The sequence below is a fragment of the Larus michahellis genome, chromosome 20, assembly GCF_964199755.1.
Source record: "Larus michahellis chromosome 20, bLarMic1.1, whole genome shotgun sequence".
NCBI lineage: Eukaryota > Metazoa > Chordata > Aves > Charadriiformes > Laridae > Larus > Larus michahellis.
Genome location: NC_133915.1, coordinates 6,275,750 through 6,296,251, shown reverse-complemented (window position 1 = coordinate 6,296,251; position 20,502 = coordinate 6,275,750). Strand labels below are relative to the sequence as shown.

At 61.9% G+C, this 20,502-nt stretch overlaps 4 protein-coding genes across 18 annotated transcripts in view; 3 read left to right on the top strand and 1 right to left on the bottom strand.

Moving 5' to 3' along the window:
* The window catches only part of XPO7 (exportin 7), a 50,130-nt gene extending 46,038 nt beyond the window's left edge, over positions 1-4,092 (top strand). For both annotated transcript variants that reach the window (XM_074563886.1, XM_074563885.1), the window contains exons 24-28: positions 176-314; positions 646-806; positions 2,428-2,526; positions 2,855-2,982; positions 3,350-4,092. In XM_074563886.1, coding sequence (XP_074419987.1) covers positions 176-314; positions 646-806; positions 2,428-2,526; positions 2,855-2,982; positions 3,350-3,443 — 621 coding nt within the window. In that variant the 3' untranslated portion in view covers positions 3,444-4,092. The remainder of the gene's footprint in view (positions 1-175; positions 315-645; positions 807-2,427; positions 2,527-2,854; positions 2,983-3,349) is intronic.
* A 1,174-nt stretch (positions 4,093-5,266) lies between these two features.
* On the bottom strand, positions 5,267-7,282 carry PBDC1 (polysaccharide biosynthesis domain containing 1). Its single transcript, XM_074563887.1, has 6 exons — positions 7,190-7,282; positions 6,993-7,058; positions 6,023-6,082; positions 5,787-5,927; positions 5,578-5,689; positions 5,267-5,462 (listed from the first exon to the last, which is right to left on the bottom strand). Exons 1-6 carry the CDS (start codon positions 7,217-7,219, stop codon positions 5,353-5,355), a joined length of 519 nt encoding a protein of 172 aa, XP_074419988.1. The 5' UTR covers positions 7,220-7,282; the 3' UTR covers positions 5,267-5,352.
* Positions 7,283-8,250: 968 nt separating this feature from the next.
* NPM2 (nucleophosmin/nucleoplasmin 2) lies at positions 8,251-11,353 on the top strand. Of its 14 annotated transcripts, none has more exons than XM_074563579.1 (11): positions 8,315-8,574; positions 8,694-8,774; positions 9,391-9,474; positions 9,575-9,660; positions 9,807-9,926; positions 10,016-10,109; positions 10,192-10,319; positions 10,591-10,616; positions 10,746-10,782; positions 11,038-11,108; positions 11,265-11,353. In XM_074563579.1, the coding sequence occupies exons 1-10, from the start codon at positions 8,316-8,318 to the stop codon at positions 11,080-11,082; spliced, it is 960 nt and encodes a 319-aa protein (XP_074419680.1). In that variant the 5' UTR covers position 8,315; the 3' UTR covers positions 11,083-11,108; positions 11,265-11,353. The 14 variants fall into 14 exon arrangements, 12 of the variants coding, with proteins under 12 accessions (XP_074419686.1, XP_074419685.1, XP_074419680.1 ...); XM_074563578.1 differs by having other exon boundaries at positions 10,743-10,782; XM_074563577.1 differs by having other exon boundaries at positions 10,588-10,616.
* Positions 11,354-13,474: 2,121 nt separating this feature from the next.
* Positions 13,475-19,094, top strand: FGF17 (fibroblast growth factor 17). Its single transcript, XM_074563575.1, is given in 7 exon segments — positions 13,475-13,602; positions 13,604-13,678; positions 13,680-13,793; positions 13,970-14,006; positions 16,065-16,242; positions 17,332-17,438; positions 17,957-19,094. Coding segments are annotated over 7 exon segments (936 nt in total). The 3' UTR covers positions 18,254-19,094.
* Positions 19,095-20,502: the final 1,408 nt, after the last annotated feature.

The window sequence follows — 20,502 nt, the reverse complement described above, 5'->3', positions numbered from 1 at the left end:
ATATTGGCCCATGAAGTTACGCTGTGAGAGGGGTTGGTTTGTTCTCTTTCCAGGAGATTCAGTAAGCACTTTTCAGGTGATTAATGAATGGGTTGGGTCGAGCAGAAAGCCATAACTGCTGGTTACAGGCTAGCTACGAGGCCTTAAAAGTCTTCTTCTCTTCTTTTCTCTGCAGGATTATCCCAAGCTCAGCCAGTCCTACTATTCCTTGCTGGAAGTTCTTACCCAGGACCACATGAATTTTATAGCCAGTCTGGAGCCTCATGTAATCATGTATATTCTCTCTTCCATTTCAGAAGGCCTCACTGCACTAGGTAACTACTCCTGTTCTCTGTTGTGCTCTTAGGGCTTTCATGTGGAAGTGGGGAAAGATTTTGGTTGCTTAAAATAGATAGTATTTCAGGCTAACAGATAAGATATACCATGTGAATGGGTGGAGGAGTTTCACCTCTGTTAAAGCTGGAACATTAGAGATAGTGAATATGTCAGTGAGGGAGTTGCTGACCTGTTTAGGTGGTTCTTGCTTACAAAGTCCCTAAAAGGACCCAAGATAAATGATGGTGTTTCCCTGGGAGCCTGCCCAGGTGCGTCTGAGCAAGGAAAATGCTGGCAGTGCCCCAACGTCTCCCCCTTTTTATCCTGCAGACACCATGGTTTGCACAGGCTGCTGCTCCTGTTTGGACCACATTGTCACCTATCTCTTCAAGCAACTGTCTCGCAGCACCAAGAAGAGGACCACACCTCTGACCCAGGAGAGCGACCGGTTCCTGCACATTATGCAGCAGCACCCGGAGATGATTCAGCAGGTAAAGACCGAAGGCGGAGGGCCTTGTTGTGGCATGGCACGGGGAAACTCCCCGATAAGTCCTGAATTTTCTTAGCATGATGTAATCTGGAGGCTGCGTGCTCCCTGCTCTAGAGCCTCGGGCTTTTCCAGAGTAAAAAAGGATTTTTTGCTAGTGTTGCATCTCTCCTACGCATTCAGCATACGGTAGGTCTGATTCAAAGCCGTGCTTCAGGGCTCTGGTTCTCCCTGTGCAAGGAACATTGGGTTTGCATTTCAGATATGAAAGGAAGTAGCCAAAAATTAGCTTTTTTGGGTTTTGTTTTTTTTTTCAAGAGAAATACAGTTATGGGCGGTGCTGGCAGTTCATAGAAATGAAGCCAAGAAACATACCTTCAGCCAGAGAGCGCGCGCTCCTCTGCTGCTATAAAAAAAAAAAAATCAGGGTTTGTTTAAATCCCTGGAACAATTCAGTGGTACATGTGCGCTCGCAGCAGAGCCGGCACCGTGGGGTCCCCACGCGTAACAAGGCTCTGCGTAGACTTTAGGATGCGGGAACAATCTCTGCTGTGGCGTTTGTGTTGGGACCGCGTGGAAGTTGGGTTCGCAGCCTGTTGGAGCACGTGCTGCCTTGGCAGCCTTCACGCCTGCCTTCTGAACGGCCTCTGCAGCGCGAATTTGATAATCGAGTTTTACACGCTGGTAGCGCATCTGCCATCTGTCTTCTGCCTCCAGCCCCAACACCTCCGATAGACACGGAGCTTGCTGGGATTTATTTTCTCTCCAGGTCAGGAGCATGTGCGATGGCAGAGGATTAATAGCGAGCTGAGACATTTTCCTTGCTTAGATCAGGCTTAGCTCAGCATATACCGACCCACACCGTGTAGTTTAGGTGCCTCTGTGTCACTTAATGACAGATGACTCTGCTCGCAGAGGTTTTGGTGCTCCAGAGGGCCCTGCGTTGGGATCTGGATGTCCATGCCTTATCGCAAAACGCTTTTATACGCCTCTCGCTTGGCCGTGCTGCTTTGAACAGCAGCGCTCGGTGCATTGCTCTGATGGCGTTATCCAACCTCGCTCGCTGGCACTTGTCAAAGTGTCAGCATGACTCCCACGTGAAAGCGGGGAGTATTGTTCCACCCTTGCTGGTAGATCAAATGCAAAGAAAAGCAGGCTTTTGGGGGGGGCTAGAAGCTGTGTTTTCCGAGGATTAAAAAGAGAAACTGCATCTTCCAGGCGAGCTAGGTTAGATACTGGCTTTAGCCTGGGGAGGCTGTGGAGGGGAATGTGGCCCAGAGGAAGCTCCCCAGGACACCAGAGCATGTGTTCTCTGCGTTTAAGCACTTGTTATTACCTTAAGTGAAGATGAGACAATCTTCCGCTGGCTGCCTTGGGGCTGGATGGAATGTGTCAGGAATAAATACCCTAACACTTTCAGCACCTCCTCCACGTGCCTTCAGTGAGGTTCTCCACCAGTTCATGGGGACTGCAGGTCCTCCTCTGGTCCCGTGGTGCTCAGAGCTCTGCGGCTCCACCACTGGAAGCATGGAAGGAGAATGGTTGCTCCTGAGCCTGCACGGTGCGGTGGCGAGGAGAGAGCTGGGATGGAAGGGCTGGTTTTAAACCTCGTCTCCCTCTTCCAGATGCTGTCAACAGTGCTGAACATCATCATCTTTGAGGACTGCAGGAACCAGTGGTCAATGTCTCGGCCTCTGCTTGGCTTGATACTGCTCAACGAAAAGGTAAATGTCCCACCTCCCCATCGCAGCTGGAGGAGCCGTCTGGGCTTGAATGACGCTGGAGCCTTCGGGCTGAAGGGAGCAGAATGGTGTCAGGGCAGGTGGTTGGGAAACCGGGACTGGAGAGATTGTGTGTCGAGGGGTGTCCAGCCCCTCCCTGCGGCAGCCTTGGCACTAAGGAATCCTGTTAACTTTTCATTCGTAAGGGCACTAGAAGTCACCTGAAGAGCTGTAATGCTCTTTCTCCCTTTTCATCTTCTGCGTGCCCTGTCCCAAAGCCAAGGTAGCTATTCCTCTGAAAATGAACCCCTCCTTCTCTTGTCTCCCCCAGTATTTCTCTGACTTGAGGAACAGTATAGTGAACAGCCAGCCTCCGGAGAAACAGCAGGCAATGCACCTCTGCTTTGAGAACCTCATGGAAGGCATCGAACGCAACCTCCTAACCAAGAACAGGGACAGGTCAGTGTGGGTCGGAGATCCCTTTGTGGGGCTGAGCCCGTCCCGGGGCGTTCGGAGCCCATCGTGAGGCTTTTGGAGCCCAACCCGGGGCGTTCGGAGCCCATCCCAGGGCGTTCAGAGCCCATCGTGAGGCTTCTGGAGCCCATCCCGGGGCGTTTGGAGCCCATCGTGAGGCTTCTGGAGCCCATCCCGGGGCGTTTGGAGCCCATCGTGAGGCGTTTGGAGCCTGTGCTGAGCCTGCAGCTTGATGCCGAAGCATAGCCTGGAGAGTCCATGGTCCTCGTGGCAGCCTCACGGAGAGCGAAACGCAGGAGGAAGGGGGCAACCCCCTCCCTGCTCTAACGCGCCGCTCTGCCTTTTCCTTTAGGTTTACGCAAAACCTGTCGGCGTTCAGGCGAGAGGTGAACGACTCCATGAAGAACTCCACCTACGGTGTGAACAGCAACGACATGATGAGCTGACGTCTCCCAACTCCGCCTGTACAGAGCAGCATCTCTTTGGCCTGGCCCAGAGGGGTTACCGTTTCCGATGGAAAGAAAAGAGGGCGTTTCTAATCCCTGCTTTTCCCCAGGGCTGGATTGCGGCGCTCGCTTTGGGCCGTACTCCACGTCCCGAGGGAGGAGGGAACAGGAGGGGGTTGTTGAGCTCACCGGGGCACTTCTGTTTCCGTGGGAGGGGGTGGAAGGGCAAAAACCAGGTGCAAGAATCCAGCGTCTCCCTACCCGAATGTCTGCGTGGAACGCCAGTGCTCTGCTGCAGCCTGCCTTGTATAAACATGTACATTTTTTCATAACATTTTGAACAAGGTTTATATTGACTTCAGTTTAAAAAAAAAAAAAAAAAAAAAAAAAAAAAGAAAAAAAGGACAAAAAAAAAAACCACACACAAAAAAAAAAAGAAAAAAGTGTGATTGAAATTTTTACAGAGTCCTGGTGCACCGGTGCTGGCGTGAGGGTTGTGTATGCGAGTGAGGAAAGCGTGTCCTGCAGGCCTGAAGCTTTACTGGGCAAGGGGGTGGGTGTGTGAAAGCGCAGAGATATATTTAGTGACAAACGTAGAGAGAAGCAAAAAAAAAAAAAAAAAAAAAAAAAAAGAAAAAAAAAGGAAAAAGGGGAAAAAAAAAAAAGAAAAAAAAATTCTGCGACGACAACAAAAAAAAAAAAAAGGCATTGTAAAATTCCAAATGTATATTTTTTCTTATTAAGCCCCTTGAAAATCACAACTTCCTCTTACCGTCTTTGCCCTTGTTATTAGGAACTCTAAGCCATGCCGCGTGATCTTTCATTCGTGCTTGCTCGTGGGTGTCTCTCCTGTCCCCCCCCCCCGCCCCCCCCAGGTGTAGCAGTAGCCTCTGTCCCCTCTGTCCCCTCTGTCCCCTCGTCAACCCGCTTCTCGCAGGGCCCTCGCCCCCCTCCTCACTCTGCCTCCTCCTTTTATTTTATTCTCCCCCCCCCATCTCAGCAGAGCGGGTGACGCGGGGCTGCGGGCGAGCTTGCCGCGCTCTCGGGAGCTGGCAGCAGCGAGCCGGCAGCCTCCGAGGGTTCTTAATAACAAGGTTTGCCTAGCATGAAGTATTTAACACCCCCCAGCCCCTTTAAAATGATTCCGTTGGGTTATTATTATTTTCTTTTTTTGGTTTCTCGAAGTCACCGTCAGAAACGTTTGGGATATAAATTGACTTCCAGAGGAAAGCTGATGGGGGAGGGAACCTGTTTGCCTTGTATTTTTTCCACTATTGTTGCTGCTAGTCGTGTGCATCCCCTGGCTCAGCTCTACCCACAGACACTCGGTCCTTAGGGCTTCAGTTTCTCTTCCCGGACACCACCTTATTCTTAAATTTTTATTTTTTTCTCTCTCTTTTTTTTTTTTCTTTTTTTTTTTCTTCTTTTTTTTTCGGTTTTTCTTTCCTCTGGCGATTGTGTGTTGGGTCCTTTTTTTTTTTTGTTTTGTTTTGTTTTTTCCTCGCGTGAGCAGATTGCTGGTTGACTTGTAAGGGTGTTTGCTGCATACAGTGTAAGCATTGTGACTGCAAATAAAACTTCAATGGTTTCTACTGAGCCGTGTCTGCCTGGCCATCGCCTGCACCGCGGGGGGCGGGGGGGTGAGTTTTCCAAATAAAAAGGGGTTAAAAAAACCCATATTTCATTTGTGTGGGTAGATGCGACTCTGGCACAAGGGACAGGCAAAGCTTTAGCCAAAATCAAAGCGGATTCGGCGACACTCTTCAACATTTTGGGTCTGTTCTAGGGAACAGCCCTTTCAACACCTGCTGCACAAGGAACTGTTATTATTATTTTTTAAAAATATTTATTTACAGTCTGTAAATGGGGGGCAGAGGTGGAGGAGATGGAGGGGGTTTTCGGCCCATCCTCACCCCGACGCCGCATCAACCGCCGGCTCCCTGGCGCTGCCGTAGACCACGCTGTTACAGCCCTCCCTGTTCCGAGCGATTTCGATGGCGAAAAACTGGATTCTAGTAGCTAAAAAGAGAGAAAAAAAACTTAAAAAAGCAGATCCGTGGCTTCAGCTTTCCCTTTTCCGAAGGGGCAGGGGCCGGGGCCAGGTCCAGCCTGCCCACGCCTCCCCAAAACCCACCGAAGATGGTGTTCTCCTCGGTGTAGCCCTGGCGGCAGTCCAGGCGGAGCAGGGTGCCGTAGTTGAAATCCTCCACCACCCCCTCGAACCGCAGGCAGAACGGCCGCCACTTCTGGGGAGGCAAAAAAAGCATCCGCGTCCCTGGAGTTTGGGGAGAAAGCCGGCGGGGGGGAGCGCAGAGCGGGAAATTCTCCTTTCTCTCCACCTACCTCCTTGGCGGGCTCCGATTTGAGCTCTTCTGGGTCGAGCACGTCGATTTTAAGATCCTTGAAGCTTTTCCTGAACTCGCTGTAGATCTGGTCGTCGACTTTGGTGAGGTTTAAAAACTTGGGGTCGACGGAGGAGATGAGCTGCAGGGGAAAACTGAAGAATTAACCGTAACCACACACCCCCCCCCCCCAGCCACGAGCCCCCACCGCCGCCGTGACACCCCCCCCGGACTCACGTTGAAGTAGACCTGGGCGTGCTGGTGAGCCTTCATGGCCCAGGCCAGCTCCACGCGGGGCTGCGGGGACAGGAGCGGGGGTCAGGCATCGCCGGGGGGGTCCTCGCCCCCCCTTGAGGGGGAGGACACAAGGGGAATGGCGGGGGGGGGGTCTGTGGCCAGACAGATGCCTGGCACAGCCGTGATGGTGGTGGGGGGGTCATAGGTGATGGTATGGACCTGCGAAGCCCAAAGCACCCCATCTGCGAGGGACCCGCCCCCCGGTGCTGGGGACTCCCCAGGACTGGGAACCCTCTCCAGGGGTTCAGACCCCCCCACACACAATGTAGAAAACACCCATGGGCTGGGACCCCCCTCTCCCCTCCCAGGACTGGGATATTCCCAGGATGGGGTTCCCCCCCAGGACTGGGGTTTCCCCCCCCCCCCCCCAGGACTGGGACCCTCTTAGGCTGTGACACCCCTCCCACAGGCTGGGACCCCCCAGGACTCAGATCGCCCCCAGGACTGGGATCCCCCCCCTCCACCCCTAGGATTGGGACCCCCCCCCCCCAGTCCTGGGATTCTCCCCTCCCCTCCCAGGACAGGGACATCCTTTGCCCTTAGGGCTGGGAGCCCCCCCCCAGGACTGAGACCCTCCTGGGCTGGGGCTCCCCCAAGGCTGGGATCCCCCCCCCAAAGATTGGGACCCCCCCCCAATGCTGGGACATCCCCCCCCCCCCAGGACAGGGACCCCCACACACAAGGCTGGGACCCCCCTCCCCGGGACAGGGACCCCACGGGCTGGGACCCCTCCAGGGGCAGGGACACCCCACTTCGGAGGCCGGGACCCCCAAGGCTGGGACCCCCCTCCCCAGGTCTGGGACCCCCTCAGTGCTGGGACAACCCCCCGGGACTGGGGAACCCCCCCGGGACTGGGGACCCCCCCGCTCCAGGGCCGCCCCGGGCCGCGTCCCCCCCTCCCCGCACTCACGTCGTTACCGAAGGCCTCGGCCGGCAGCGACAGCGCGTGAGCGGCCGCGGCGGCCTCGCCGGGTCCCTGCGCGGGGAGAAGCTGCTGAGGGGGCGGCGGGGGGACCCCGACCCCGACCCCGACCCCGACCCCGGCCCCGGCCCCGGCCCCGCGCCCCCGACGCCCCCCGGCCCCGCCACCGTCCCCCCCGGCCCCACCAGGCCCGCCGCCGCCATCGTCATCGCCATCGCCAGCGCCGCCAGGAGCGGGCCCGCCCCGTCCGTCCGCGCCTGCGCACACGGCGGGACACGGCGGGGACGTGGGGGAACGGGACACGTGGGGACGGGACACGAGGGGAGGGGGGGACACGGGGACATGGGGGGACACGGGGGGTATGGGGACATGGGGACACGGGGGGACGGGACACGTGGGGACGGGACACGAGGGGAGGGGGGACACGGGGACATGGGGACACGGGACACGGGGGGAGGGGGACACGGGGGGTATGGGGACACGGGGACATGGGGAGACGGGACACCAGGGGGGGGACACAGGGACACGGCGACATGGGGGCACGGGAGACGAGGGGAGGGGGACACGGGGGGTATGGGGACATGGGGACATGGGGAGACGGGACACGAGGGGGGGACACAGGGACACGGCGACATGGGGGCACGGGAGACGAGGGGAGGGGGACACGGGGGGTATGGGGACATGGGGACATGGGGAGACGGGACACGAGGGGGGGGACACAGGGACACGGCGACATGGGGGCACGGGAGACGAGGGGAGGGGGACACGGGGGGTATGGGGACATGGGGACATGGGGGGACGGGACACGGGGGGGGGACACAGGGACACGGCGACATGGGGGCACGGGAGACGAGGGGAGGGGGACACGGGGGGTATGGGGACATGGGGACATGGGGAGACGGGACACGAGGGGGGGCACAGGGACACGGCGACATGGGGGCACGGGAGACGAGGGGACACGGCGGGGGACATGGGGGAGTGGGACACGTGGGGACGGGACACGATGGGGGGGGACACGGGGACATGGGGGACAGGACGCGAGAGGGTGGGGGTACGAGGTGAAGGGGATATGAGGGGAGGGGGACGCGGGGGACGGGACACAGGGACATGGGGGAGCAGGACACGGGGTGGGACATGAGAGGAGGGGGACACGAGGACATGGGGGGACGGGACACACGTAGAAGGGGATATGAGGGGAAGGGGACATGGGGAGGGGGACATGGGGTGACGGGACACAAGGGGAGGGGGACACGGGACACAGGGGTATGTGACACGAGGGGATGGGGCACAAGGGGAGGGGGACACAGGGACATGGCGGGACGGGACACAAGGGAATGGGGACGCGGCAGGATGGGACATGCCGGGACAGGGACGTGGGACATGGCGAGGCAAGGTGGCCCATGGCAGACTCCAAGGTGGCCCATGGCAGGGCATGGTGGCCCATGGCAGGGCACGGTGACCTGTGGCAGGGCGTGGTGGCACACAGGAGGGCATGGGGACCTGTGGCAGGGCACGGTGGCCCATGGCAGGGCATGGTGGCACACAGGAGGGCATGGTGGCCCATGGCAAGGCAAGGTGGCACATGACAGGTCACAGTGACCTGTGACATTACCAGATGGCACGCAGCAGGGCATGGTGACCTGTGGCAGGGCAAGGTGGCCTGTGGCAGACCAACATGGCATGTGGCAGGACACGGTGACCTGTGGCAGGGCATGGTGGCCCATGGCAGACCAAGGTGGCCCGTGGCAGGGCATGGTGGCCCGTGGCAGGGCAAGTGGCACCCGACAGGACCCCGGCTGGGTGCCTGCTCTGCCTGAGCCCCTCGTCACGGGTGCCGGGTGCTGGCGGGGGGGCAGCGGTGCCAGGGGCTGGGTGCCCCCCGGTCCCCTCACTGGGGACACTCGGGGCGCGGGGCTGACCTTCCCCTGCTGCAGCTTTTGGGGTGGTGGGTCCCCGCGCTGTGACACCCCCCCTCCCGGGGTGGGATGCGGGGGGGGCTCCTCTGCCGTGATGTGGGGCAGGGCTTGGGGCTCGGGGGGGGGGGTGGGGGGGGGGGCTTAATTAAAATTAACAGCCCCTGACTGATTAGGTGGGTGGGTGATTGGGTGGGGGCCCCTCTGCCTCTATAAGAACCCAGGCTGCAGGGGGGGAAGGTTTGGAGGCTTCTCAGTAATTAAATTGAGAGTAATTAAATTAAATTGGCTGGGGGTGAGTTTCCTAGTGCGGCATTAGCAGCTGGCTGCGTCCCTTCTGGGGACAAGGTTGGGGCGGGGGGACGCAAGGGGTGACCTGTCCTAGCCTCTGGCTGCAGCTGGTGTGGGGCTGGGGAGGGGGTCCCAAAGCCTGAGGGGGGGTGGGATCCTCACCGAGCCGTGTGCTCCCCCAGGCCGAGAGGATCCCGCAGCCATGTCCCTTACGGGCAGCGCTGACATCGACGGCAAATCCGAGAAGCCCATGTCCCTCATGTGGGGTAAGTGCCGGCTTCCCCCCAGCAGCATCCCCCGTCGTCTCCCCCCACCCCTCACCATGGCAGCCCCTCTCTGAACCCCCCCCCCCCCGCAACCCCGCAGGGTGCGAGCTGAGCAGCCAGCAGGACTTCCACACCTTCCGGACGCTGGAGGAATGGCCGTGCCAGCAGCAGCTGGCCCTGTGGACGGTAGGTGGTCCCTCTCCCCTGCTCCCCCCCACCAAAACCCATGGGGGGGGGTCTCAGGCAAGGGGTGCCCAGGTGCTATGGGTGTCATGTTGTGTGTGTGTGTGTTTTTCTTGCCTCCCCCCCCCCCTCCCTGCCCCATCCCAAAGGTCTCCCTGGGGGAGGCGGCGCGGGATGAGTTCCACGTGGTGGAGATGGTGCCTGTCGAGGAGGGGGATGCTCACGCCCCGGTGCCCCTGGCCACGCTGAAGCCCTCTGTGCTGCCCACGGTGAGTGCCTGGGGCACGGGGAAGGGGGGGATGCCCCGGGGAGGGGGCTACTGCCACTGCTGGGGGCTGCCACCCTCCCCCTCTTCCAGGCCACCCTGGTGGGAGTGGAGCTGACACCTCCCGTCACCTTCCGCTTGAGAGCCGGCTCCGGACCCGTCTACATCAGCGGGCAGTTCCTCACCAGTAAGTACTGGGGTACCACCACCCTGTGACCCCCCCCCACCTCGCCCGGGGGAGCCAGGGGCTCAGCCGGCCTCTCCCGCAGTGATACCCGACCTGTCCTGGGAGGAGGAGGAGGAGGAGGAGGAAGAAGAAGAGGAGGATGCCGAGGAAGAGGAGCCAGCAGAGGAATCCCCCACGGGCCAAGCTGCCAGGAAGGGCCGTGCCACCAAGGTGAGCCCCCCACCCAACTTCGGCTGGGGGTGCGGAGGGGTCCCAGTGCCACGGGGAGGGGCCAGGGATGCTCCGCTGGGAGCTCCACCGTGCCCTGATGCCGGGGATGGGCTGCTCCCACCGACCCCCAGCCCCAAACCCCTCTGTAACGGGGGTGAGCCGTGATCCTCATCCCTCGGGGAGGAAGAGTCAGAGGCTCCGTAGCCAGTCCCCGTCCTGCCTGTGCGTTCCCGGTCCCGCCACCTACGTTTTCCTCTCTTTCCCCTAGAAGAGGAGGCTGGAGAAGGAGGATGAGCTGTGAGTATGATGAAGGGAAACGCATCCACCAGCCCCGCCACGGAGCTGGCTGGGGGTGGGGGGAAATCCCCTACGCTGCTGGGACCCCCCCCACCCCTAATCCCAGCCCTCCCCTTCTCTCCCAAGCAGGAATAACGTCTCCCCCGAGGATCCCCTTCCCAGCAAGGTAGGAGCCGGCCGGGGTGTCCTCCTGCATCTCCCGCTTACCCCATCCCCGCGGTTTAACGCCCGTTGACCGGGACTGGGAGCCCCTGGGGAGGGGAAGGGGCTGATGTGTGATGCTACGCGGCTGCTGAACCCCCAAAAACGGGGTAGAAACGCAGGGTCTGGCTCTCCTGGATGGCTGTGCCCAGGTTGGGGAGGGGTCACCGGCTGGGGGTGGGGGGGGTCCCCGTGCTCAGCCCTGTCCCTGTCCCCGCAGGGGCGAGGAGCCGCCTGGGGCAAGAAGGCAGCAGCAAAGAAGTAGCAGGAGCTGCGGCAGAGCCTGGCCAGGTGCGGACGGGGTCCCTATGGGGCTGGGGGGGTGTGTGTGTGTTTGTGTGTGCCCCCCCCCACCTCGTAGCTGAGTGGGGCTGGGGAGGACCTGCCCCCAAAGTTATCCCCGGCCCAGGCTACCGGGATGTAAGACCATTTCTCCTTCCTTTCCAGGTGCGGAAGAGCCTGGAAAGCTGCCGCTTTGGTCTTGTCCTTCCCCAATAAAGGCTATTTTGCACTCCTGGCTCTCGGTGCTGGGGACGGAGTCGGGGGGGGGCGGGGGGGTAAGTTGTGGGACCATCCTGGCCAGGGATGCTCCTGCCTCCCCCAAGGCCTGCCAGGAGCCCCGTGCCCCCTACTCCGGCTCTGGGGGGCTGCCTGCCTTGGCAGCATCCTTCCCTTTGGGGCTGGGGGGGCCGGGGGGCAGCCACCCCCCCCCCTCACCCACCGTCCCCGTCGCTTGTGAATAGGAGACAAAGGGGGATTAGGGAGCAGCGGGGAGATGATTATAACCCATTGACCTGCCCTTGGTCTGGGGGCAGCAGGTATTTGTGGAGGGTCCGGCGCCCCTCGGGAGCGTGTGGGGAGGGGGTTCGGGGGGGGGGGGGGCACGACGACACGCTGCTGTGTCTCAGATTGGCTCCGAGAGGGGAGCCGAGCCCCCCCACAAAGACAGGCTTTAGTCTGCTCCAGGTGTGGGGCGGGAGGGCTGAGCCCCTGGGGGATGCCAGGCTTTGGGGAGGTGGGGGGGGGGGGGGGGGGGGACACGACCTGGGACCAGGTTGGTCCCCATGGGGGATGGAAGGATGGGGGGTGGGGGTGTCAGGGGCTGCCCTCCCCTGCCAGGGCCACACGCAGAAGGCTTTGACAGGCAGCCCTGTCCCTCCAGCCTTTCCTCACCCCGCAGGGGCTGCTTGCACAAGCCGGCCCCCCCGCCGCTGCGTTGACGGCTCCCTGGGACCCTCTGCCCCAAAGCCGGGGGGGGGGGGGACGACACACACGCCAGGAGCGATGACGGCTCCGTGGCCATCAATCATCCCCCGTGGCTGAAGGGGATGAGGCACAGCCCAGGCCCGTGACCCCCCCTGGGATGGGATGGGATGGGATGGGATGGGATGGGATGGGATGGGATGGGATGGGATGGGGGGGTGTTTTTGTCCCCACAGGGACTGGGGGGGGGGGGGGGGGGGAAGGGGACCCCTAAGCTGGGGGATGCCACGCTTGTGGTTATGGGGGGCTGCACACCGAGTTTTGGGCTGAATTCCTGGCCCAGGAGGTGAGAAGGCATCAGAGGAGGTCTAATTTGGGTCATCAGCACTGAATCAGGCCCCCCCCCCCGCCCTCCTGCAGATGGGGGTGCGGGTATCCCCCTCCCGCCCCGATCTCCATTGTGCCTTTCCGGTGGGGTCCGATACCCCTCCTCGGGCTGATGGGGAAACTGAGGCACAGGCATGGGGGCAAGTGCTTTCTGTACCAAACGCCTCGTCCCGTGTGCTGTCCCCTCTGGGCCACCCCATGGGGGTGTTTTACCCCCCCGCCCGCTCCCCGGGAATTACCCCAGCTCCCCGCCAGGCCGTTTATAAGGCACTTAGCACCTTCCTGGCCAAGCAAACGGAGCACGGAGGGATGCGCAGCCTCCTGATGGGGAGCCGATACCCGATGGGGCTGGGAGCAGGGAAAAGGGGGGAGCTGGGGGGTGGGGTGGGACAGGACCCCCAGAGTCCCGTGTCGTTCCCCCCCCGACACTCAACCAGCCGTTTACAAACTGCTGCGGTGCTTTTCTCTGCTCTGATGCCCGGAGTGGGGCACCTGGGTGAAAGGAGGGTGACAAAAAGCATCCTCCGCGCCAGCGCATCCCTCCCCGAGGCCTGGCGGGGCTTTTTCCCCGCAGTGGGGGCTTTTCCCCCACCCCTGCTACCATCGCCGTCCCCCACAGCATCTCACACACACACACACACCCCCCATCTCCCGTTCCTCAGCATCCTCCCCTCTGCCGGGCGAGGCGGGGGGGGCTTCATGATGGGGACACCCCGAGCGGTTGGGCCTTTTTCCCCCCCTCTCTCCACTTCCCCCCGTCCCCTCCTCCCACTCCATCCCATCCTCCTTCCCTCCGCCGACTGCCCTCCCGAGAGAGGTTCGGCCCCTCTTCCCACGGCATCTCCCCACCTTTAAAGGCTGCCGCTTCGCGCGTCGCCCACCCGCCTCCCATCGCCGGACCGGGATCGGGAGGGTGCTGCCGGCTCCATGGAGCTGGGTGCTGCCCTTGAGGCTGTGCACCCCTGCCCTGCCGCAAGCCGCCTTTCCCGCTAGCCACTGCAAACCGGCGACTAGCCCAAGGCCGGGAGGCTGATGGGGTGGGGACGCAGGGGACAGGATGGCTCTGGATGTCCCCAAGGCGTAGGACGTGCAGCCCCCAGGGCCGGAGGAGGAGGAGGAGAGGACCCGACCCCGGCTGCCTCCCCCATGCTCCGTCGTTGCTGCTTCTCCGGAGACATTGGCATCGCACGTGGGCTCGCAGCCTGGCTTTCACCCCTTTTTCCCTTCGTCCGCCCCAAAAGTGGGGGTGACCCCAGGAAGGAGGGGACGGGGATGTGCCGGCGGTGAGGGAGGGCAGGTTCGCGGAGAGCCAGAGTCGTTGCATGCCGGTGGCTGGGGGACTTCGACGCGCGCCATGCAGCCCCTCAGCCTGCAGAACCTCTCCATGTAAGCCCCGCGCGCCGCTCCCTGCCGTCCTTTGCAACCCGGGTTTTATCAGGAGTTTATTCTCAGTGCCGTTAGACGACTCCTTGCCGGGGGTCGGTGGGGGGGGACAGGGACGGGAAGAGAAAACAACTAACCCCCAACAAAACACCCTGTTTCTCTCCTCTTTTGTCTCCCAGATGTTTCCAGCTCCTCATGTTCTCCTGTCAGACCCAGGTACGTGGATGTGTTTTCCCCACCCCGCGGCACATCTGGCAGAGCCAGCTTGGGCCCAGGCGCCCCCTCCGCCACCCACCGCCTGCTTCGGGGATGTCCTTTGCTCTGGTGGCGGGGAGGGGGGGGCTTTCCTGGGGGGAGCTGGTGCGTGCCCACGCCAGGTGGTACCCAGCGGCGGGGCAGGGGAAGGATGCTGCCAAGGTGCCCGCGGGGATGGGTCCCCACCGGAGCCGGTTGTGCCCATCGGCGCCGGCCTCGGGGCGGCAATGGATGGGCACTGGGGGGTATTGGCGATGGGGAAGCGCATCCTCCCCGGACCCCTCCGCTTTCCCACCTGCAAGGCCAGCGAGGAAGCCCTCCCCGGGCCAGGAGATACGTTTCTCGCAGCCTTGCTGGGGGAGGGACGTGCCAAGTCTCCATCAGCCTTGAGCTCCCGGGGCCGGACTCTGCCCCCGCCGAGGCCGGCTGCCGAGGGGGTTAACGGGGCAGAGCAGGTTCTGGTACCCCCCTCCACCCACCCACCCACCCACCCACCAGCGGGGTGGGGTGAGCTTGGACACCCCCTTCCCTTCTCCCCCCCCCCCCCCCCGCCTCCCCACCCTCTCAGGCTGCACCGTCCCTTTTTGTGCGCTTTAGAAAGGCCGCGGCTATTAAAATGCACTGTTCCATATCAGCACCCTCTGCTCCGGAGCCCAAACAAAACCCCCGTAGCTGCCGGCCCCCGCAGCCTTAATACATGCTCGGGACCTTTTTTTCTTTTTTTTTTTTCTTTTTCTTTTTTTTTTTTTTTTTTTTTCCTTCTTCCCAAGGTAAACGCTTTTATTTCTTTCAAAATGAGAGGGGAAAGGAACCGCCTTTGATGGAGAGGGGCCATCCCCCCCCCCCCCGCCCTCCCCAGCAGCCCACCTCCTCGGCCAGCCCCAAAGGCTTTAAAGTGGATCCTGGCAGGAAATGAGTCCCCAGGCGCACACAAAGGAGGGGGGGGGACCGGCAGTGCCCCCCACCATCCCGCTGCTCCCCCCGATCCCCGCAAGAGCAGGCAGGGACGGGTCCCTTCATGCCGGGCTTCGCGCCCAGCGAGGTGACGCTGCAGCCGGGGGGGGGATGCGGGGTGGCAGGTCCCCGAGCACCCGGGTGACGCTCTGCGCCCCAAACCGGGCAGCCGGCCCCCCAAAACTCCCGGAACCTGTTCCCCTACCCACAACCCTTTCGGAACTGGTTTTTGGGACGGTTCAGCTGGGGCTGGTGTCCCCTGGGTGCTACCTTGAGCCCCCGCTTCCCCCTTGCACCGGGTTTAGATCAGGTCTTCTCTTAGGATGCACGTCGAGAGATGCTGGTTGGAGTCCCGTACGCGGATGGGGGCGACCACCGGCACTAATCCCCCCCCTTCCCCAGCTCATCTGCAGTAATTAGCTGCCGTTTGCCGTACAATAACCCCCCCTGCCTTTGTGCCCCCCCGCCCCATTAGCAGAAGCCGCGCAGCTGGTTGGGGTCCGCGAGGTGTTTTCTCCCTCCGGTCCCAGGGTCGGTGGGTGCTCGGGGTGGACGGGGAGGGGACGGCTCCGCTCCTGGGACACCCAGCCCGGCTTTAGGAGGGTCTCGCCCCGCAAGGAGGGACCCGGTGAGTGTTTTGTGAGCTCAGCCCTCGCATCCCGGCCTGTCCTTGGAGCGGAGGGTGCTGCTGCGCGTCCGTCTGGGCCATGGGAGCATCAGCTCGACCCCGCTCCCGAGGGACCGGTCGGCTGTGCCCGGAGCAGAGCATCCTTCTCCGCGAGACTCCGCATCCTCCTCACGCAGCGGATGCGGAGCAACACCCCTGCCTCTCCCTGCCCATCACTCTCGGGCCCAAAGCATCCTCTCGGTGCCTTCGTCCTGGCTCCGAGGGGACCAGTTTGGCCGGTGGTGGCTGGGAGCTCTCCCTCGCCCGCAGACGGGGGTGGCGGGTGGATCTCCGTGTCCCCCGGGGCCAACCCCAGCCCCCCCCGGGCTCCCCGCTCCATCCCCTTGCCCTCGGCTGTCCGAAACAAATTGATTTTATTTTTCCCTTTGTAAACAAAGGGGGAGAATCAACCGTCTCCTAATTTTAACCAGTACGTGAGGGACCAGGGGGCCATGACCGACCAGCTGAGCCGACGGCAGATCAGGGAGTACCAGCTCTACAGCCGGACCAGCGGCAAGCACGTCCAGGTGAACGGCAAAAGGATCACCGCCACCGCCGAGGACGGCAACAAGTTCGGTAAGGGGCCGGTGGCTTCCCGGAGGGATTTTATCCCCATCCCAGGACAGTTGGAAAAGACCGGGGAAAGCACCTCTTCGCAGAGAAGTTTTGCGGGGAAAAATGAGGGCCGGCGGGGAGGTTTTAATTGCTCCGTCTAGCTGGTTTTATACCCAAAAAATCCCCCAAGTAACTCCGGTGAGAGCACGGCTCCCAAGCCGTCAGCCCTGACCTCAAAACTTCCAAAATCAGGCATTTCTCTGATAGCGCGCAGCATTTCTAAGCCCTATATTTAGGGTTTTTGCTTTCTCATCTCTTGCTGGCGCGAGACAGGCAGCTTTTCCCGGAGGAGAACCACCCGATCCCAGCATCAGCCTCTTCCATCTCCGTTACGCGGTGGGCAGCAGGGGCAGCCCACCCAGGGCAGAGCCCACCCCGGCCCCGTCACCTTTTCCCGGGGCGGGGGGGTGGGTTTGCTGGGGATCCCCGTCCCCGACGCCACGCTGATGGGCGCCACGGCCCCTCAAAGGCCAGGCTGGCGTCCCCGGCACCAAAAAGCTTGGGGAAAAGGCTATTTCAAAGCTGATTCCCCACCTTTCCAGGTCTCCCTGGGCTGTCCGGGAGCGCAGGACCTGCCGGGGTCATTGGTTTCAGTGTCGGCTCCCAACCTTTGGAGCCAGCGCCGTGGCGTAGAGACACAATGAGGACGAGGATAATTAACCCGCCGGGTGCCGGACTCGGTCTAGCCCTGGAAAAACCATTGAATGGCTGACAATGAGGATGTGCCGGGGGTTGGGGGGGGGAGGAAGGGGCTGTTTCTCTCTCCGGTGCTTTCATCAAACGCCCGGTTTGACTCTGCTGGGTTTTAACAAAGGCCCTTTAGCATCATGGCTGGGGAGCATCCCCCGGCAAGGGCTGCCCTGCCCCGGCTGCGGGGGCTCGCCGTCCGCCCGGCCCCACCGGCGACGGGCAGGGAGGGGTGCTGGGGGGCGAGACGGAGGCAGGGAGAAGGGGATGGGGGTGGTTTGGGTGCCGGTAGCTCTTGGGGGAGGGGGGAGCGGGTGTCGCAGCCCCCCGTGGGACACTTTTCCCTTGCTCCCTTCCTCACAGCCAAGCTCATCGTGGAGACGGACACCTTCGGGAGCCGCGTCCGCATCAAGGGGGCCGAGAGCGAGAAGTACATCTGCATGAGCAAGCGGGGCAAGCTCATCGGGAAAGTGAGTCCCACTCCCCCCCCCCGCCCCCCAACGCTCACCCTCTGCGTGTCCCCAGTCCCCAGAGCATCCCGCTGAGCGACTGGACATCCCCCAACCCGGGCATCCCACGGAGCATCTGGAGCTGGGATGCTCGGCCAAGCTGGTCCCCATGTCCCCGGTCATAGGGGGTGCGGTGTTGGAGAGGAGGGGGGGGCTTTCCCTGCCCCCCCCATAAGCTGCCAGTCCCCCTTCTCCTCCATCAGCACCGTGATGCTCAGCCCGGCTCCCGCAAGGAGAAGCCTTTGGGGAGCTGGTCCTGGCGGATCGGGGTTGGTGCCGCGGTGAACACGGCAGGGATGGTCTTGGGGGGTGGCAGGGATGGTCTTGGGGGGTGGCAAAAGTGGGCAGGGGGGTGGCAGGAGTGGTCTGGGGGTGGCAGGGGTGGGAAAGGGGTTGTCAGCACCTCGTGGGTCCCGTCCCCAAGCCCCCATCCCCGCAGGTGCTAATTGCCCCCCCCCGACCTCCTCCTCCTCCCGCAGCCCAACGGCAAGAGCAAGGACTGCATCTTCACGGAGATCGTGCTGGAGAACAACTACACGGCTTTCCAAAACGCCCGCTACGAGGGCTGGTACATGGCCTTCACCCGCAAGGGCCGGCCCCGCAAAGCCTCCCGCAGCCGCCAGAACCAGCGGGAAGCCCACTTCATCAAGCGGCTGTACCGGGGGCAGCTGCCCTTCCCCAACAACGCCGAGCGGCAGAAGCAGTTCGAGTTCGTGGGCTCGTCCTCCCCCACCCGCCGCACCCGCCGCACCCGCGCCCCTCGCCCCCGCACGTAACGGCGCCCCTGCCCTCCTCATCCTCGTGGCCTTCGGCCCCACCAGACTCTGCCCCTTCGTCCCAGCACCCTCCAGCACTGTTTCTTCCCCACTTCTTCTAAAGATGCTCTATTTTTATACTCCTCTTGGGCACGGCCAATAGGTTGGGGAGCGCGCGGTCACTGGTGTCCCTTTGTCCCCGGAGCATCCTATGGCACCCACCGTCACCACCCAGTGCCTTTGCCCGTTCCCCTCGGAGACTTGTCCCCATGCCACCAAGGGCTTGGGACCCCCAGCCACGTTCCCATCCCCACAGACATCCCTCTGAGTGCCGGGGATGGATGGGACCGGCCACGAGACTGCGGGATGTCCCCGCCGGAGCGGGATGGGGAGACTGTCCCCAGCCCCGGGACTGTGGGATGCTGTGCCCGTCCCTGCGAGGGATGGCAGGGCACCGCGGGCGGACGGGTGGTGGGGATCGTGGGGTGCCCGTCTGTCTGTCTGTCTGTGCAGCTCCAGAGGGGAGGCGGGGGGTGCGGGGGCACGCAGACCCCGTGGCCAGCACTTGTATCCCCGCGGCCGTGGGGTCTCTGCCTTATTTATTGGAGGGGAAGGTCTGTGCCCTCGCCCGGTGGCACCGGGGCGCTGGCAGTGTGGGGACACACATGGGTGCCCACCAGGCTCCGCTGGCCAAAGAGAAACCGCCTTTAGGTTATTTTTATTTTTGGTTCGGTTGTTTCTGTGTTTTTAACAGCTCTGCTGTTTCCTTTATGCGTCGGTTTTAGGCCTAAACAGTTAGACTTTGGAGTTTATTTGTGTAAAGGAGGAAACCCCGAGGCAAATAAAAGCGAGTGTCTAGACTGATGGGGCCTGGGGGAGTTTTCGTTCCCGTGCCGAGGTTTTGCCGTAGGCTTTGTGCCTGCTGGGATGGGGGGGTCACCCACCTCCCCCTGGGCACAGGGTGCCCTCACCGACCCAGGGTGCAAGCACCCGATGCTCGGGGAGAGATGCTGCGTGGCAGGAGGATGAAGGTGGCGACTGCGGGGGGTTCCCCGTCCCTGTCTGTCCCGGTGTGGTACCTGTTAAAGGTGATGCCCTGTGGGGGTACCCAGCATGGTACCCGTCAAAGGTGATGCCCTGTGGGGGTACCCGGCGTGGTACGCATTGGAAGTGATGTCCCATGGGGGTACCCTGTGTGGTACCCTCTGCTTCACGACAAAGGTGATGCCCTGTGGGGGTACCCGGGGTGGTACCCATCAAAGGTGATGCCCTGTGGGGGTACATAGCGTGGTACCTGCTGCTTCATGCCAAGGGTGATGCCCTATGGGGGTACCCAGCGTGGTACCCGTCAAAGGTGATGTCCCGTGGGGGTACATAGCGTGGTACCCGTCAAAGGTGATGCCCTGTGAGGGTACCCAGTGTGGTACCTGTCAAAGGTGATGTCCCGTGGGGGTACATAGCGTGGTACCCACTGCTTCACGCCAAAGGTTGTGCCCTGTGGGGGTATCCAGCCTGCTGCCCATCAAAGGTGATGCCCTGTGGCGATACCCAGCGTGGTACCCGTCAAAGGTGATGCCCTGTGGGTGTACCCAGCATGGTACCCATCAAAGGTGATGTCCCGTGGGGGTACCCAGCGTGGTACCCGTCAAAGGTGATGCCCTGTGAGGGTACCCAGCGTGGTACCTGTCAAAGGTGATGTCCCGTGGGGGTACATAGTGTGGTACCCACTGCTTCACGCCAAAGGTGGTGCCCTGTGGGGGTATCCAGCCTGCTGCCCATCAAAGGTGATGCCCTGTGGGGATACCCAGCGTGGTCCCTGTCAAAGGTGATGCCCTGTGGGTGTACCCGGCATGGTACCCATCAAAGGTGATGTCCCGTGGGGGTATCCAGTGTGGTACCCATCAAAGGTGATGTCCCGTGGGGGTACCCAGCGTGGTCCCTGTCAAAGGTGATGCCCTGTGGGGGTACCCAGCCGGGTACCCGCTGTTCCCCTGGCCCGGGGCCACCAGCTCGCCCACCCCTCGGTGGCCGCCGGTCGGGCTGTCCCCCCAGGCCCCGAGGTCGGTGCCCCCAGCCCGTGCCGTCCCATCCTCCCCATAATTGCTTTCCCCTCCGACAATGCCCTGGGAGGTGGCGGCCGGACCACGGGGAGGATGTAATCCCTTAACCGGGGCTCACCCAGCCCCTACAAAGCCCCGCCAGCATAATGATGGGGGGGGGACACACTGTGCTGGGGTGAGGGGGGCTGTGGGGAGAAAATTATAACAGTT